This window comes from Theropithecus gelada, chromosome 12 (genome assembly GCF_003255815.1).
Source record: "Theropithecus gelada isolate Dixy chromosome 12, Tgel_1.0, whole genome shotgun sequence".
In the NCBI taxonomy this organism is placed as follows: Eukaryota; Metazoa; Chordata; class Mammalia; order Primates; family Cercopithecidae; genus Theropithecus; species Theropithecus gelada.
Window position 1 is genome coordinate 607,011 of NC_037680.1, and position 14,738 is coordinate 621,748.

The 14,738-nt window shown below is 51.9% G+C and overlaps 2 protein-coding genes and 1 non-coding gene across 6 annotated transcripts; 2 read left to right on the forward strand and 1 right to left on the reverse strand.

The window, feature by feature from the left end:
- Positions 1-3,618: 3,618 nt before the first annotated feature.
- On the reverse strand, positions 3,619-7,796 carry IMP4 (IMP4, U3 small nucleolar ribonucleoprotein). The gene is made up of 9 exons (XM_025404653.1): positions 7,621-7,796; positions 7,370-7,478; positions 5,858-5,941; positions 5,091-5,200; positions 4,877-5,009; positions 4,644-4,798; positions 4,475-4,569; positions 4,313-4,386; positions 3,619-4,230 (listed from the first exon to the last, which is right to left on the reverse strand). The coding sequence occupies exons 1-9, from the start codon at positions 7,621-7,623 to the stop codon at positions 4,118-4,120; spliced, it is 876 nt and encodes a 291-aa protein (XP_025260438.1). The 5' UTR covers positions 7,624-7,796; the 3' UTR covers positions 3,619-4,117.
- A 93-nt stretch (positions 7,797-7,889) lies between these two features.
- CCDC115 (coiled-coil domain containing 115) lies at positions 7,890-12,638 on the forward strand. Of its 4 annotated transcripts, XR_003122136.1 has the most exons (6): positions 8,193-8,555; positions 8,626-8,729; positions 8,817-8,899; positions 9,528-9,659; positions 11,111-11,322; positions 11,650-12,638. XR_003122136.1 is itself a non-coding variant. In XM_025404656.1 (5 exons), the coding sequence occupies exons 2-5, from the start codon at positions 8,659-8,661 to the stop codon at positions 11,760-11,762; spliced, it is 399 nt and encodes a 132-aa protein (XP_025260441.1). In that variant the 5' UTR covers positions 7,890-8,436; positions 8,626-8,658; the 3' UTR covers positions 11,763-12,638. The 4 variants fall into 4 exon arrangements, 3 of the variants coding, with proteins under 3 accessions (XP_025260441.1, XP_025260439.1, XP_025260440.1); XM_025404656.1 differs by lacking the exon at positions 11,111-11,322 and having other exon boundaries at positions 7,890-8,436; XM_025404654.1 differs by lacking the exon at positions 11,111-11,322.
- Positions 12,639-13,706: 1,068 nt separating this feature from the next.
- TRNAE-UUC lies at positions 13,707-13,778 on the forward strand. Its single transcript has one exon. It is a non-coding gene; the product is annotated as a tRNA-Glu (tRNA).
- Positions 13,779-14,738: the final 960 nt, after the last annotated feature.

Genomic DNA, 14,738 nt, shown 5'->3' on the forward strand with positions numbered 1-14,738 from the left:
AGGCAGGGGATTGGAGTGACAGCTAATGGGTATGGGGTTTCTTTCCGGGGTGGGGCAGGGGGGTATAAAAAATGTTCTAAAATTAGGCCGGGCGCGGTGGCTCAAGCCTGTAATCCCAGCACTTTGGGAGGCCGAGACGGGCGGATCACGAGGTCAAGAGATCGAGACCATCCTGGTTAACACGGTGAAACCCCGTCTCTACTAAAAAATACAGAAAAACTAGCCGGGCGAGGTGGCGGGCACCTGTAGTCCCAGCTACTCGGGAGGCTGAGGCAGGAGAATGGCGGGAACCCGGGAGGCGGAGCTTGCAGTGAGCCGAGATCGTGCCACTGCACTCCAGCCTGGGTAACAGAGCGAGACTCCGTCTCAAAAAAAAATAAAAAATAAAAAAATAAAAATAAAAATGTTCTAAAATTAGATTGTGGTGATGGTTACACAGCCCTGTGAATATGATTTTTAAAAAATCATTGATGCACAGGGATGGGTGCACAGGGTTGTGAGTTCAGCCTGCGCAGTGAATTGTGTAATATGTTGACTATCTCAATAAAGCTGTTTTTAAAAACAGACTTGAGACTTGTCCATCATTTGCAATGAATGGACCTGATGTCAATCTTAGTTGAAACTAACACACTCTCATCAAGGCAAGCTGAACATTAACTGGATATCTGATGATATTAAGGAATAATCATTGACAATTTTAAATGTAATTTTTGTTGTTGTTGTTGTTGAGTCCTTACCTTTTAGAGATATACATGGAAATACATATGGATGAAATGCTGTGATGTCTGAGATCTACTTCAAAATAAACTGGTGGAGTGGATACAGGGAGTGGGTGGGCTCTGAAGACTGGCTCACATCAAAACCAGCTCAGCGACTCACTATACCATCTTCTCTGCTCTTGTATGTTTCAAATTTTCCACAACTAACAAGATTTAAAACAATCAATCTAGAGGTGAACAATTGCATCTATAAGGAGATCAGACCGGTCACAGAAAATATATACACACACGGCCAGTAAGTATTTGAAAAGAGGCACAACCTCCAGAGTAACTAAAGAAACACAAATGCAACTGGGGGAAACATTTTGCACCTAGCGCTTGACAGAGGTTAAAAGCTCATATGATGCCCAGGGCTGACCTGGGGGGCAGGTGCTCACATCTTGTGATGGTGCCTGTGGAGAGACACAACCTCTACTATAATTTTATTTTAATTTTTTCTTTTTATTGAGACGGAGTCTCGCTCTTGTTGCCCAGGCTGGAGGGTAGTGGCGTGATCTTGGCTCACTGCAACCTCTACCTCCCAGGTTCAAGTGATTCTCCTGCCTCAGCGTTCTGAGTAGCTGGGATTACAGGCACATACCACCATGCCCAGCCAATTTTTTGTATTTTCAGTAGAGATGGGGTTTCACCATGTTGGCCTGGCTGGTCTTGAACTCCTGACCTCAGGTGATCCACCCGCCTCAGCCTCCCAAAGTGCTGGGATTACAGGTGTGAGCCACCGCGCCCGGCCTCTATCATTTTAAAGGCAGAATTCCCCGTGTAGGAATGTATTCATCAGATACACTTGCATAAATATGCACAGAAGTATGTTCAATGATGCTCTTGAAGCAGTATTTGTGGGGATGAAAACAGGAAGCCACCCAACAATGTAGCCACAAGGAAGGAGCAAGATACATGTGTACTAGACAGCCCTGGCACCCTGTGGCATCCAGTTGTCATTATAGAGTAAGACGCAAGGTTCAGAGTGGCGTGCACATAATCCCTTTCAGGTTAAAATATAACTAACAAACAGTCAACAAATTTATGGATACCATGAATAAAAAATACCAGTCCAGCTTCTTTAAAAAGTCAATACTGATGACCTCTGGAGAGCAGGGATGGATTGTTTGGGGTGGAAGGAGGATGATGGTTTACTTTTCACCGTGTGCACTTGTGTGGTTTTTAAAAATGTTTTGTAGAGATGAGCTCTCCCTATATCGCCCAGGCTGGTCTCAAACTCCTGGCTTCAAGCGAGCCTCCTGCCTTGACCTCCCAAAGCGCTGGGATTACAGGTGTGAGCCACTGCGCCAGGCCTTCTGTATGCTTTTCTATCATGAGGATGTCTTCCAAGCGTGCACCTGCACCCCAAAGAAAAATGTGCAGAGAACTGAGGGCAGGTCTCCGCAGTCAAGAAGTGGGTGAAATGTTCACCCACTAACATTACGGTAAAGAACCTCCCTGCTTCCTGGGTGCCCAGTGCTCCAGCAAGGCGTCCAGCCTTCTGGGGGACGATGCAGAACATACACACAAGTGCAGGGCCTCCCTGCCTTTTGCACACTGACAGCATATTACACATGGCGTTTCACACCATGCTTCTTTGTATTTAATGTCTATCTTGAGGAGCTTCTCGATGGCTGCATCTACAGAATGGGGAAAACTATTTGCAAAGCATGTATCTGATAAAGGGTTATTATCTGTCTCAATCTGGGCTGGGCTGTTATAACAAAATACCACAGACTGGGTAGCTTAAACAACAGACATTTATTTCTCGCAGCTCTGGAGGCTGGGAAGTCCAAGATGGTGGCTCCAGCAAATTCGGTGTCTGGTGAGAGGGGGCTTCCTGGTTCACAGATGGCAGCTTCTAGCTGTGTCCTCACACGGCAGGAGGCGCAAAAGAGCTCCCGCGGCCATCTTTTATAAAAGCACTAATTCTATGCACAAGGGCAGAGTCCTCATGACCTAATCGCTTCCCTAAACTGTTGACCATAGAGATGAGATTTCACTATATGAATTTCTGGGGGACACAAACATTCAGGCCACAGCAGTATCCAAATTATATAAGGGACTCAAGTCAACAACAAAGAACAAACAACCTAGTGTATGCAAAAATGCTCAGTATCACCAACTGTTAGGGAAATGCAAATCAAAACCGCAATGCGAGATCACCTCATACCTGTTAGGATGGCTGTTATTAAAAAACACAAGATAAAAAATGTTGGCAAGGTTGTGGAGAAAAGGGAACGCTAGTGAACTGCTGGTGGGAATGGAAATTAGTACAGCCTTTATGGAAAGCAGTATGGAGGTTCCTCAAAAAATTAAAAATAACCACCATTTGATGCAGCAATCCCACTTCTGGGTATACATATAAAAAGGAGATGAAATCATTATCTTCAAAAGATAGCTTTACTCCCATGATGACTGCAGCATTTCCACAACCGCCAAACTATGAAAACGATCTAAGTGTCTGTTGGTGGATGGATCGGTAAGAAAATGTGGCATATATATTTTTTACAAAAAAAATCCTATCGGCCGGGCGCGGTGGCTCACGCCTGTAATCCCAGCACTTTGGGAGGCCGAGACGGGCGGATCATGAGGTCACGAGATCGAGACCATGCTGGCTAACACGGTGAAACCCCATCTCTACTAAAAAATACAAAAAACTAGCTGGGCGAGGTGGCGGGCACCTGTAGTCCCAGCTACTGGGGAGGCCGAGGCAGGAGAATGGCATAAACCTGGGAGGCAGGGCTTGCAGTGAGCCAAGATCCGGCCACTGCACTCCAGCCTGGGCGAAAGAGCGAGATTCCGTCTCAGGAAAGAAAAAAAAAAAAATCCTATCATTTGCAATAACATGGAGGAACCCGGAGAACATTATGTTAATAGAAATAAGCCAGACACAGGACAAATACCACAGGATGCCACTCACATGAGGAATCAGCCGCTGAGCACCGGGTTTGGCCTGTCCCCTCCGCGTTGGCACACTGGCAGCTCCCACTCAGTGAGTTAAGTTGGTGGGCTGCCCATGCCACGGACTGGGCCTGCTACCCACATGTACCTGCTGAAGAGCTCATAGGACCCTGACTCTAGAGGGGATGTCAGCATCAAATATCTGACTATGTTAACCCCACACTGACTCCAGGCCAAGCACGTCCCACAGCCATCAGGTCCCCACCCAAGAGGACCCCGATGGGCTTTGCCCTGCAGACGTGGCCTGACCACTCAGAGGCAGGCGCGGCCATGACACAGACGGTTTATTCAGAGCTCTCCACCCACCACGGTTCCACATCCCAGCTCGGCAGGCCTGTCTGTGACGGCCCCATCCTGAGTTCCAAGTCCACGTCCTGACTGAGTGGTGAGTGGGCTCACTCGGCGCTCAGGAAGACCCTCTTGCGTGCGGTATTGGTGTAAGGGTGCCAGCGCCACTCCACGTCTGCTGTGGCCTCCTGCTCCAGCGTGCCCAGGCGGATCATGTACACTGCAGGCAGGGATGGCCATCAGCCCTGGCACAGCCAGCCTCGCCTCCCGACCCCAGACATGGGATTCAGCCTCAAACTCACGCTTTAGCTCAAAGCGGGGCCCGACCTCAGTGAGCTCCACGTTGCGGTGGTCTGTCTTCTTGTACACGTGGTGCCTGGGAGGGAACAGCTGTGGGTCAAAGGCAAGCAGCACGCGGTACACAGGGTGGGGATGCTCTCCCGGGGCATGGCCCGTGGACCCACCGGAACGATATGTAGTCGTCCTGGTTTGCGAAGGTGATGACCCGGTGGCTGTCATCTTTGGGCACGGGAAACAGGTATCGGAGGATGTCAGAGACCTGGGGCACAGGGAAAGAGAGTGGCAAATGCCTGGCCTGGCCCGCAGCCCCAGCCTGAGGGCCCCCAGACTCACCCGCTTGCCCAGGCGGGAAGAGAAGCCATGTGTGATGAGGTGGGGCTTGGCCTCTGACATGGTGCCCAGGTCTGGGATGTCATGCCGCATGACCACGTTGCACAGCGTGAAGTAGGCAGTAGGGCCAAAGGGCAGGTGGCTGATGATGAGCCCCACTGGCGGGGAAAGGTGGCTGTCAGAGACCCCCGTCTGCCCTCAGACGGCTCCCACCCCGACTCTCCCTCTGGCCTCACCAGGTGTGCCCCGATGCTCATGAACAACTAGCAGATCGGTGACGCCGTTGGCTTTGCAGGCTCGCACCAGTGCCCCCACTTCATGTCGACCTCGGTTCATTCGCTGGGCCCCTGGAAACACCAGCTTCAGCTCCTGGGCGTGGATGGCAGTGTGCAGTCAGGACGGGGGCTGTGTGTCCTGGGCGTCTCCCCCTCAGTCCCTGCTCACCAGTACCTTTGCAAACATCTTGAGGCGGGAACTCGGGTCTCGGGAGGTAGTGATCATAACCTTGGGATCCTCGACTCCTGCCCATCGGTATTCATCATCCACGTGGCTGGTCACGCCTGTCAGGGGCACGAGGGGCAAGAACATGACAGTCTCGGGAATGAAATGCTAACTTGGGGGCAGCCAAGACCGCCAGGATGGCGCTGTCTGCTGAAGCCTTCAAGAATAGGAATGCTCCACATGCACAACAGGCAAGAGGGCGGCCTCCAACCACCCTGGCTGCCGAGCACACGTGTGGCGGAGGAACAAAACCTTTTGTTTAATTGTAGTTCACTTAAGCTATATTAATCACATGGGGCTAGCAGCTACTGTATTACACAACAAAGTCCACACTCTGCTAAGGTGAACAGTGGCAAACTCCTTTCCCTCAAAACAAGTATCTATAATGTTTGGAATTCCTTTCTTGTTTCTTGAATAATGCAGTGAATTAAACGTATGGGCACCAATGATGTGCGAGGGACACCATCTTGCCCCGGCAGGCACTCCGGTGGGGGAGGGAATTAACAAGCAAGGCGCGGAGTCAGTGGCCCACGTGTGCCATGTAAGTGGGACAGGGCACACTCAGGGAGAGCCCTGCGATGCCATCTGTGCAGTGACAAGGGCATAGGAGACAGTTCCAGGAGCAGTTTCCTCTGATGGGACAGTGCCCAGTGTGTCTGAGGAACGACGGGAGACCAGCCAGCTCAGTGTTGGGGAGGGCTACCTTGTATAGTTACCTTCACCTCCTGCATCATCAAACTCCAGGGACCCCTGTAAGGCCAGAGCCTCTCGGCGTAACTCAGTGGGAATCAGGCGGTTTTCTGCAGGGAGAAGAGAGAGGAGCTGAGTGGGTCACAAGCATGGAGCCCTCAGCTCACTCCATACACCACAGCTTACAAGCCTGTACACGCTTGAAATAAAAATATCTCAGTCCATTCTGGGCTTGGATACAGCAGGGATAGAGGTGACAAAACTTTCTACAGGCCAACCTGTAAACAGTGGTTACTAGGACTTCATTTTCTTTAGTCTCACAACTTGAAGACTTTCTAAAATATTTAAACATATTGTATTGCTTTTATAATCAGGTGGAAATCTAAAAATTGATTTTTTTTTTTTGAGAGTCTAACCCTGTCGCCCAGGCTGGCGTGCAGTGGCGTGATCTCAGCTCACCGCAACCTCCGCCTCCCAGGTTCAAGCGATTCTCCTGCCTCAGCCTGCAGAGTAGCTGGGATTACAGGCACCCATCACTACATCCGGCTAATTTTTGTATTTTCAGTAGAGACGGCGTTTCGCCATGTTGGCCAAGCTGGTCTCGAACTCCTGACTTCAAGTGATCCGTCAGCCTCAGCCTCCCAAAGTGCTGGGATTACAGGAGTGAGCCACGGCGCTGGACTTTAAAAATTACTTTTGAAAAGAAATATAGACTGTTCTGTATGTATGAAGGTGGACCAGAGACCTTTAAGCTCTCAAGACAGCAAAACCGCTAGTCATGATGCCCACAGTGCCTCAAGGGCATGGCTTCAGCGGGTTCTGGGCCGCAGGCTGCCCACTGCAGAGCAGAGCGCTCCAGGCACGCACTCGGGCACCACTGTTCTCCACGGGGCTCAGAGGAACTCTGGCAGGGAGGATGGGCAGTGCAGTCTGCAGCACCCGTGCTCTCCAGATAGTCTTTGGAGAAACTTACTTTTTTTTTTTTTTTTTTTTTGAGAGGGAGTCTTGCTCTTTTCCCCAGGCTGTAGTGCAGTGGCACGCTCTTGCCTCACTGCAACCTCTGCCTCCCAGGTTCAAGCGATTCCTGCCTCTGCCTCCTGACTAGCTGGGATTACAGGCGCGTGCCACCACGGCCAGCTAATTTTTGTATTTTTAGTACAGACGGGGTTTCACCATGTTGGTCAGGCTGGTCTCGAACTCCTGACCTCATGATCCGCCCGCCTCGGCCTCCCAAAGTGCTGGGATTACAGGCGTGAGCCACCGCTCTAGAGAGAATTTCTATAGGACAAGGTAAAGCCTTTAAAACTGGGGACGAACTTGACACACTGTACACAGTGGGCAAGTTGCAAAACCCGGGTACTGCAACGTCAACGACAAGTAAGTACCACTGTCACAGGGAAGGAACTCTCAAAACCAACAGGAGAATCCAATGGGCAAGGAAAACGGCCGGCAAGCATTTGGAAAGACGCTTGGATATCCGAACACAAGTAAGTGCGGGGGGTTTACCGCGCAGACGCCCACGGGGCCGACCACCGTACCTTCGAGCGCGTGCCTCAGCCGCTCCTTCCTGTCCTGCGCTGAGCGCTGCGCCTCCTCCCGGGCCTTGCGGTACAGGTACTCGCGGCGCAGGCGGGCCTCGCGGCGCAGCTGCGGGAACAGCGGGCCCAGTCACTACTGCCTCCCGAGCCCCGGAGCCCCGGAGCCCCCGAGGCTCCAAGGCCCCAGGGCCACATCCCCAGCACTTCACGCGTCCCGCAGCTCCGAAACAGGAGCTCAAACATCCTCCTACCATCTTGAGCGCCGCTTCCACGTGGGTCCGGGAGACTCTGTGGGTTCCTCTGGCGCAACGCAGTCCTCACTTCCGCCCTCAACCAAGATGGTCCCTTAGACGCTTCACCGGTGCCTGCAGCCGTCGGGAATGCCCTGTGTTAAGATGGCGAATAGGGCGGGGCGGGGGAGGGGGCATGGCAAGGCGATTGGCCGTTCCAGGGGGCGTTCTCCTTGGGACAACCAATAGACTGGATACAGAATGTCACATGCGGCTTCCGACTGCAGCTAATAAAGATGTCCGCCAGCGGCTTCCCCATCCCCGCCCTTCCCCCGCCACCGTCGTGCAGAATGCACGGTTTCAAGATGATGAACCGCTAAAACAATCATAATTAGCGGCTCGAACCAGTTCATCAGCTGTAAAAATGGCACACCGACTGATCTGGAGGTTGCTTGCCGGCTCTTTTCCAAATTAAAACCACTCTTCCCTCAACCAAAATGGTTTCTGCACAGCTTCGCCTTCTTCCGTCGCCACAGCAGGGGCCCGAGTTCTAAGACTGGGCAGCTTCCGGAAGGACTCAGAACCACCTTCGGCCCCGGCAGACAGTCCGGCTGGCTGATCCACGTGGGGGCTAACTGGGGAAACCAGTCGATCGGTTGCTTCTGTGCTGCTTCTCTAAGTGCGCTTGCCCTTAAAGGAGCTGACCCGGAGGCCTGGGTGCTGCCGGCGTGGGGATCCCCAGCTGGGAACGCCCCTCCATGGAAGATCTCGTGTGCCCATTGGCTGTCCTGCCAACCGCGGGCGGTGACGGGGAAGGTGGCGGGTCCGGATCTGAATGCGTGTCCATGGCGGCGCTTGACCTGCGAGCGGAGCTGGACTCGCTGCTCCTGCAGCTGCTGGGGGACCTGGAGGAACTGGAGGGGAAGCGAGCGGTGTTGAACGCCCGGGTGGAGGAGGTAGGCGCCTGGGGCGGGCAGGAGGGCACACGGGCGTAAACTGAGGCTCACCGCTGTCCTCTCCTTGCAGGGCTGGCTGTCGCTCGCCAAGGCTCGCTACGCGATGGGCACCAAGTCGGTGGGGCCCCTGCAGTATGCTTCCCACATGGAGCCCCAGGTCTGCCTCCAGGCCAGGTGAGGAAGCGTCCATGCTGGGCTGGGTGGGCGGGCGCGCTCCAGGCCCGGGCTGCCAAAGCTCCATCCTCCCTTCTTGTCCTTCAGCGAGGCCCAGGAGGGACTCCAGAAGTTCAAGGTGGTGAGATCTGGTGTCCACGCCCCAGAGGAGGTGGGGCCTCGCGAAGCAGGTGAGCCCCCTCTTCCTTCTGCAGAACCCCTTCCCAATGTCAAAGACAAAATGCAAATGATGGAGATGGTTTTAATTAGGTTTTTGCGATAAGAGAGAGCATCCTAGAGCTGAAGAACAGAATGTTTTTGTAGGGTGGTTTTGCCTTAGACTTTTATAGGGAGGAGTAAAGAAGTTGGGAAGTTACTTTACACTGGGAATAGTTTTACAATCACTTAAGTTTCAGTCAGCTGAACAGAAAATATTCATCTGTGTGTCTAGCTAGTTTCAGAGGGACAAACTTCTAATCCCAGTTAATCATTCCTGAGACAAAGAATGGGGAGTTGGAACGTCTGTGTCTGGTCTGTCAGCATGTTCAGGTCCAATGGGTAAGGTCAGTGTCACAGGCAAACAGGGTCATCGGCAGGTCCTACAGGAGTCATGGGAAAGAGTGGACAAACAGTCTCATCTGAATCACAAGGGGAAAGGCTGTGTTTTGTGGTAAGCTGTTTCCTGGAACCCCAAAGTTGGAATTTTCCAACCAACAGTGTTTTCTAGAATCATGAGCTCAGATCAAGCTCAACATTGTCACCAAGACGATACAGGCCAGGGAGTAAGATCTCAGCCTACTCCAACCTTTCTTTCCTCAGCTCTGCGGAGGCGCAAGGGCCCCACTAAGACCCCAGAACCGCAGTCCTCTGAGGCCCCTCGGGACCCCCTGAACTGGTTTGGAATCCTGGTTCCTCACAGTCTACGTCAGGCTCAAGCCAGCTTCCGGGATGGTGAGTGGACCCTGTCGTTTGGCTGTGTGGCCCTCAGACCCTCTATCCACAGGGAACACTGGAGCACTGCTGCCATGGCTGGGGTTAGTCTGTGAAAGGCTTTGCAGGTTTTTCTCCATCCAAACTTCTGCTGTACACCCACTGTGTTTTCCAAAAGCATTTACTGGTTGTTGGCAGCATTCAGGTTCATGCTAGCTGCTGGGGATACAGCAGAGAACAAAAGAGAAAAACACCTTTTCATGTAATGTTTAGGAGCAGAGAAAGGCAATGTGCAGATAAGTAATAAGTCAGGATGTGAAAATTGTTACGAAAAACACATAATGGAGTGGGCCAGGGGAGCTATTTTACGAAGGGTGGCCAGGGGAGGTCTCTCTGAGGAGGTGAAGGAAAAGCTTTGCGGGTGATTTTGGGGAATGGTGCTCTAGATGGAGGAACCAGCCAGGACAAAAGCCCTGAAGCCATATATATCAGGTATGTGCGGAGGCTGATGGCCTGGAGTGGAGTCAGATGAAGACTGTGGGACGCACAGAGAGGCTCTGAGCAGAGGATGGTTCGACTGGCTGCACAGGGTCACAGGAATCCTTGGGTGCTGGGTGGGGACACAGAGCAGAGGGAGGAAGCGGGCGTCAGAGAGCAGCCAGTGCCAGAAGCAGATGGCGTCACTGGAGGAGGAGGTAAGTGGTGGGAACCTGCACAGGTTTCAAGAGTAGAAGCCGGCCGGGCGCGATGGCTCAAGCCTGTAATCCCAGCACTTTGGGAAGCCGAGACGGGCAGATCACGAGGTCAGGAGATCAAGACCATCCTGGCTAACACGGTGAAACCCCGTCTCTACTAAAAAAAATACAAAAAAACTAGCCAGGCGTGGTGGTGGGCGCCTGTAGTCCCAGCTACTGGGGAGGCTGAGGCAGGAGAATGGTGTAAACCCGGGAGGCGGAGCTTGCAGTGAGCTGAGATCTGGCCACTGCACTCCAGCCTGGGCGACAGAGCGAGACTCCGTCTCAAAAAAAAAAAAAAAAAAAAAAAGAGTAGAAGCCTCAGAATTTGCTGACAGATAAGATATGGGAGTAGGGGAAGGAAAGGAGTCCAGGAAAGCCCCCGGTCTCCACTCAGAACCCCTGGAGGATGGAGTGACCCTCACCCACTGTGGGCAGCTGAGGGGATGCCGGAAGGCAGGAGTTGGTGTGGTCTGTGTGGTGTCTACTGATGTCCTGCTGGACAGTCTGAGTGGGCACTTGGGCACATACCTCTGGAGTTTGGGAAAGGCCTGGGCTGGAGAGAGATTTGGGAGTCACTGCATAGCACTGTTTAAATTCCAAAGTTTTTGACACAAACACTGGTTTAAAGCTGAAACAGGATGAGATCAGCAGAGGGCCTGGGGAGTATGGACAGGAGGTGAGGGAGAGGAGGGGAGAAGCCAGTCAAGGAAACTTAGGAGCAACACCTGGGAGCAGGTGTCCTGGAGGCCAAGAAGAGAAAGTGTTTCCTGGAGCAAGCGATCCCATGTGTGGTCAGCCCTGCTGCTGAACAGGAGGCTGAAGACTGAGAGCTGCCCGGAGGACTGGGCAGCAGCTGTTCCAGCAGAGACATCGGCACAAGCCACCTAGAGGTGGATCCAGAGTGTGGACTACTGTTGAGGCAGAGAAAAGAAGTGGAGGGAGAGCAGGTGAGGGGAGCGAGAGGCTGTAGTAATGGGGGAAGGAAGGAAATGAGGGCATGAGATGGTATTACTATCTGTGAATTTTTAGTTCCTGGTGGGTGATATAATGGGTCCGGGAAGTCTGAGGAGGTAACGTTTTAGCAAAGACCTGAAGGAGGTGTAAGACTGCAGAGGTTCTGGAGCAGCCAATGCAGGGCCGTACCTGGAATGTTTTGGGACAAGTGTTGGGGCCAGAGAGGCCTGGAGCCTCTCCAATTTCTGGGGATGTCCAGATCCTCCTGGGTCCTGTGTTATACCACAGATACCATCCTAACCTTCTCTCCTTTCCTCCAGGCCTGCAGCTGGCCGCAGACATAGCCAGCCTCCAGAACCGCATTGACTGGGGTCGAAGCCAGCTCCGGGGGCTCCAAGAGAAACTCAAGCAGCTGGAGCCGGGGGCTGCCTGACATGCATGCACAGAGGCAGGGCAGTGAGCTCAGCTGTTCTCCGACATCGCTATTTGATCTCAGGCCTTCTTCTTTCACAAATAGCTCTTGCCCCTACCCCACGCCAGCTAATGCCCACTCTGCCCCTGCTCTGCATGTTTCCTTAGGTGTGAAGTTTGAAGAGGCAAACTAATTTTGAAAGCCACTATTTTGAAACCATTCCGAGGCCTGAGTTCCCATAGGACACACTCACGTGGGCAGGTACACGTTAGTCAACAACTGGAACTGTCTCTTGGATCACTCAGCTGTGGTTTCGTGGCTGGATGACGGAACACTGTGCGAAGAGAGGTGGTGGGGGACAGGAAGTAGTGCTTCATGCTTACTACATCCTCCAAATTGTCTTTGCTGGAGGAGAAAACCGTACTGGGCCAAAAGATCAGGACAATATGACTTGAGTCCACAAGGATACAAACACCTGAGTAGCTGGGCAGCCCTTGGCAGGGTCTAAGCCAGGAAGTGAAAATGATCTGGCCTAGATTTTTAAGGGAACTCTAGGAAGAGGCCTACCTTTTTAAAATCCTGTCTCTTTATCTTAAACCATAAGAGGCTGAACCTCTCTTCATTTTTTGGAAGGGCCACTTGTGTTTTCTGTTTTGGGAACTTCATTTTTCTACTGGATTGTTGATCTTTGCAATAATTTCTAGGAGCTGTTTATTTAGAGGTAATTGGTCCTTTGTTCATATGTATGAGATGGAAGTCTTATTTTCCAGTTTATCTTTTTGCTTATGATTTTTTTGACTTTTTATTATAAAATAAAACATATTACATCAAACCGCACAGAACAGTTGAATAGCTTAATGAATAACTACAGTAAAAGCTATGGTAACCACTACCCAACTTTTGTGTTTTTTGATCATTATTTGTACATACAATTGAATGTATCCAGCTGTCACATGATTCTGAATTTGGGCTTGTAACTGGTAAGGCAATCAGGGAATTCTCCAGCATTTTCGAGAACCTCTGTGGTTTCGGTTGAAATGTCCACTGAGTCATGTCCAGCTTTTCCACCGTCCGCCCACGTGCTGTATGTTGGTTAATGCTGCCCTTTTGTTTTGCTAACTCCAGTGTAAACCCAATGTAATTTGGGGGTTTTCATTCTGTTCCGCAGACATTACTGTCAACACACCAGTACTACATTGTTTTACTTCTTGAACTTTAACATAATCCCTGTAGGGCAGATTTGCCATTGGTTGAGGGGTCGTTTATTGGCCTGTTGACCTTGAGTTGTCAGGGAAAAGACTAAGGGAGGAACTCAAAAGGAACCCCCATGACTGCAGGAAAAATGGATATCTGCCCCCAGCCCTCACCAAAGGTTTCCTTTCATCACAAGATCCTATCTACATGGTGCCCGTTAGTGAGATTCTGAAGCCAAAGTAAGGAAAAAAATAAGTCAATTTTGCTGGGGCCACAAATTCTTCAAGGAGGAGGTGCGACCCCATGGAGCACGCCCTTCGCTGCTGGTCGTGGGCAGGCACTGGGGTGGGCATGCGCCGCCCACTGCGGGCTCGGGGCTGGACTGGCAGGTCGGGGTGGGGCCACGGGCTCTGCAAATGCGGTTGATGAAGACAGCAAATCTTCAGCACAACGTCCTTAACTCGCTGCCCTGATCTTCTGCCCTGATTCCAGCTCTGGGGGAGACCACCAGGAAAGGGGGTTCTGTCTGCGGGGGGGGGGGGGGGGGGGGGCGGGGCCCCCCCGGGCGGGGGGGGGGGGGGGGGGGGTGCCTTGTCCCACCAGGGCTAAGTGGGAGACGGGTCCGTGCAGCCAGTCTGGCAGGGCTGCAGTCAGACCGGTTTCCACAGGGACAGCAGGAGCTCAGCGCTGCGCAGTGGTAGGTGGGAGGTGCTGGCGGCGAAGCTGCGGCATGTCATGTATACAGACATGATGGCACTATGTCTCAGCAGTTCCCATATGGTCTAGCGGTTAGGATTCCTGGTTTTCACCCAGGCGGCCCGGGTTCGACTCCCGGTATGGGAACAGATGGGTTTTTTTGTTTGTTTTTTTGGTGGGTGTATGTTTTTTTCTTTCAACTTGAAAATGTTCGCCAGAAGAACTTTGACTTTTCGCCACTAGAATGCTCCAGGACAGATTGGGTATTTCCTCTTCATTTGAACTTGGAGAAACGCCCAGAGAGATCTGGGCCCCATCGCTGTGTGTTTTGATGGCAGTGACCATTTTCATCACGGCATTAGCTAGTAGTTTTGACCATCAATAGCTTACTGAGTATATTAGATGCCATGTGCATCACAGGTGTGAATATTGGAATTAGTGAAATGCCCGATAACATTGAAAATATTCAAAATGTATTGCTGTGGAACCCCCAGCAGAAGACAGGTCCCCACGGGCCCCCATCGTGCTCCAGTAGACTGGCTCAGGTTGGCAGGGGCCACCTCGGGTCCATGAGCAGCCTCTGCAAGGCGGGGAGAGGAAGTCCTAGGCATTCTGCTGGGAGCATAGCACTCTGGAAAAATGTACTTTTCTCTCTTGCTGCTGCTTTGTTTGGTCCAGTAGTCAGGGTTCCTGTTTTCTCACTTGGACAGTCCAGGCTTGACTCCACTCCCTCAGCAGAAAACCAACTTCAAACTTCAATGATGCCTTCCTGCCAGCAAACACACACACATCCCTTTTAAAGGAGAACCCAGCTGGGTGAGTGGGCACCTTCAGTCCCAGCTGCTAAGGAGGCTGAGGCTGGAGGTTTGCCTGAGCCCAGGAGGTTGAGGCTGCAGTGAGCCGAGGTCGCGCCAGTACCCTCCTGCCTGGGCCACAGAGTCAGACCTCTTACCTAAAAAAGACACTGTTTTTCGGCTTGCTTGCTCAATTAATTCAGGGAGATTATATGTAGGGCTGAGGTCATGTCTTCAGGAATTACTGCCACACTCATTCATTCATTCCTGCCTTTGTTTTTTACAATTATTTTTATAATTATCGCTAGTAAGC

What these genes read in the sequence shown, in the direction of transcription:
- IMP4 (XM_025404653.1), bottom strand. An exon ending in GCCTCAAGATGTTTGCAAAG is followed by an intron (nt 5,010 to 5,090) that starts GTACTGGTGAGC and finishes ATCCACGCCCAG; the next exon opens with GAGCTGAAGCTGGTGTTTCC. An exon ending in CTTCCCGCCTGGGCAAGCGG is followed by an intron (nt 4,570 to 4,643) that starts GTGAGTCTGGGG and finishes CCTGTGCCCCAG; the next exon opens with GTCTCTGACATCCTCCGATA.
- CCDC115 (XM_025404654.1), top strand. Translation starts at nt 8,358, where the DNA reads ATGGAAGATCTCGTGTGCCCATTGGCTGTCCTGCCAACCGCGGGCGGT. An exon ending in GGTGGGGCCTCGCGAAGCAG is followed by an intron (nt 8,900 to 9,527) that starts GTGAGCCCCCTC and finishes TTCTTTCCTCAG; the next exon opens with CTCTGCGGAGGCGCAAGGGC. An exon ending in TCAAGCCAGCTTCCGGGATG is followed by an intron (nt 9,660 to 11,649) that starts GTGAGTGGACCC and finishes CCTTTCCTCCAG; the next exon opens with GCCTGCAGCTGGCCGCAGAC.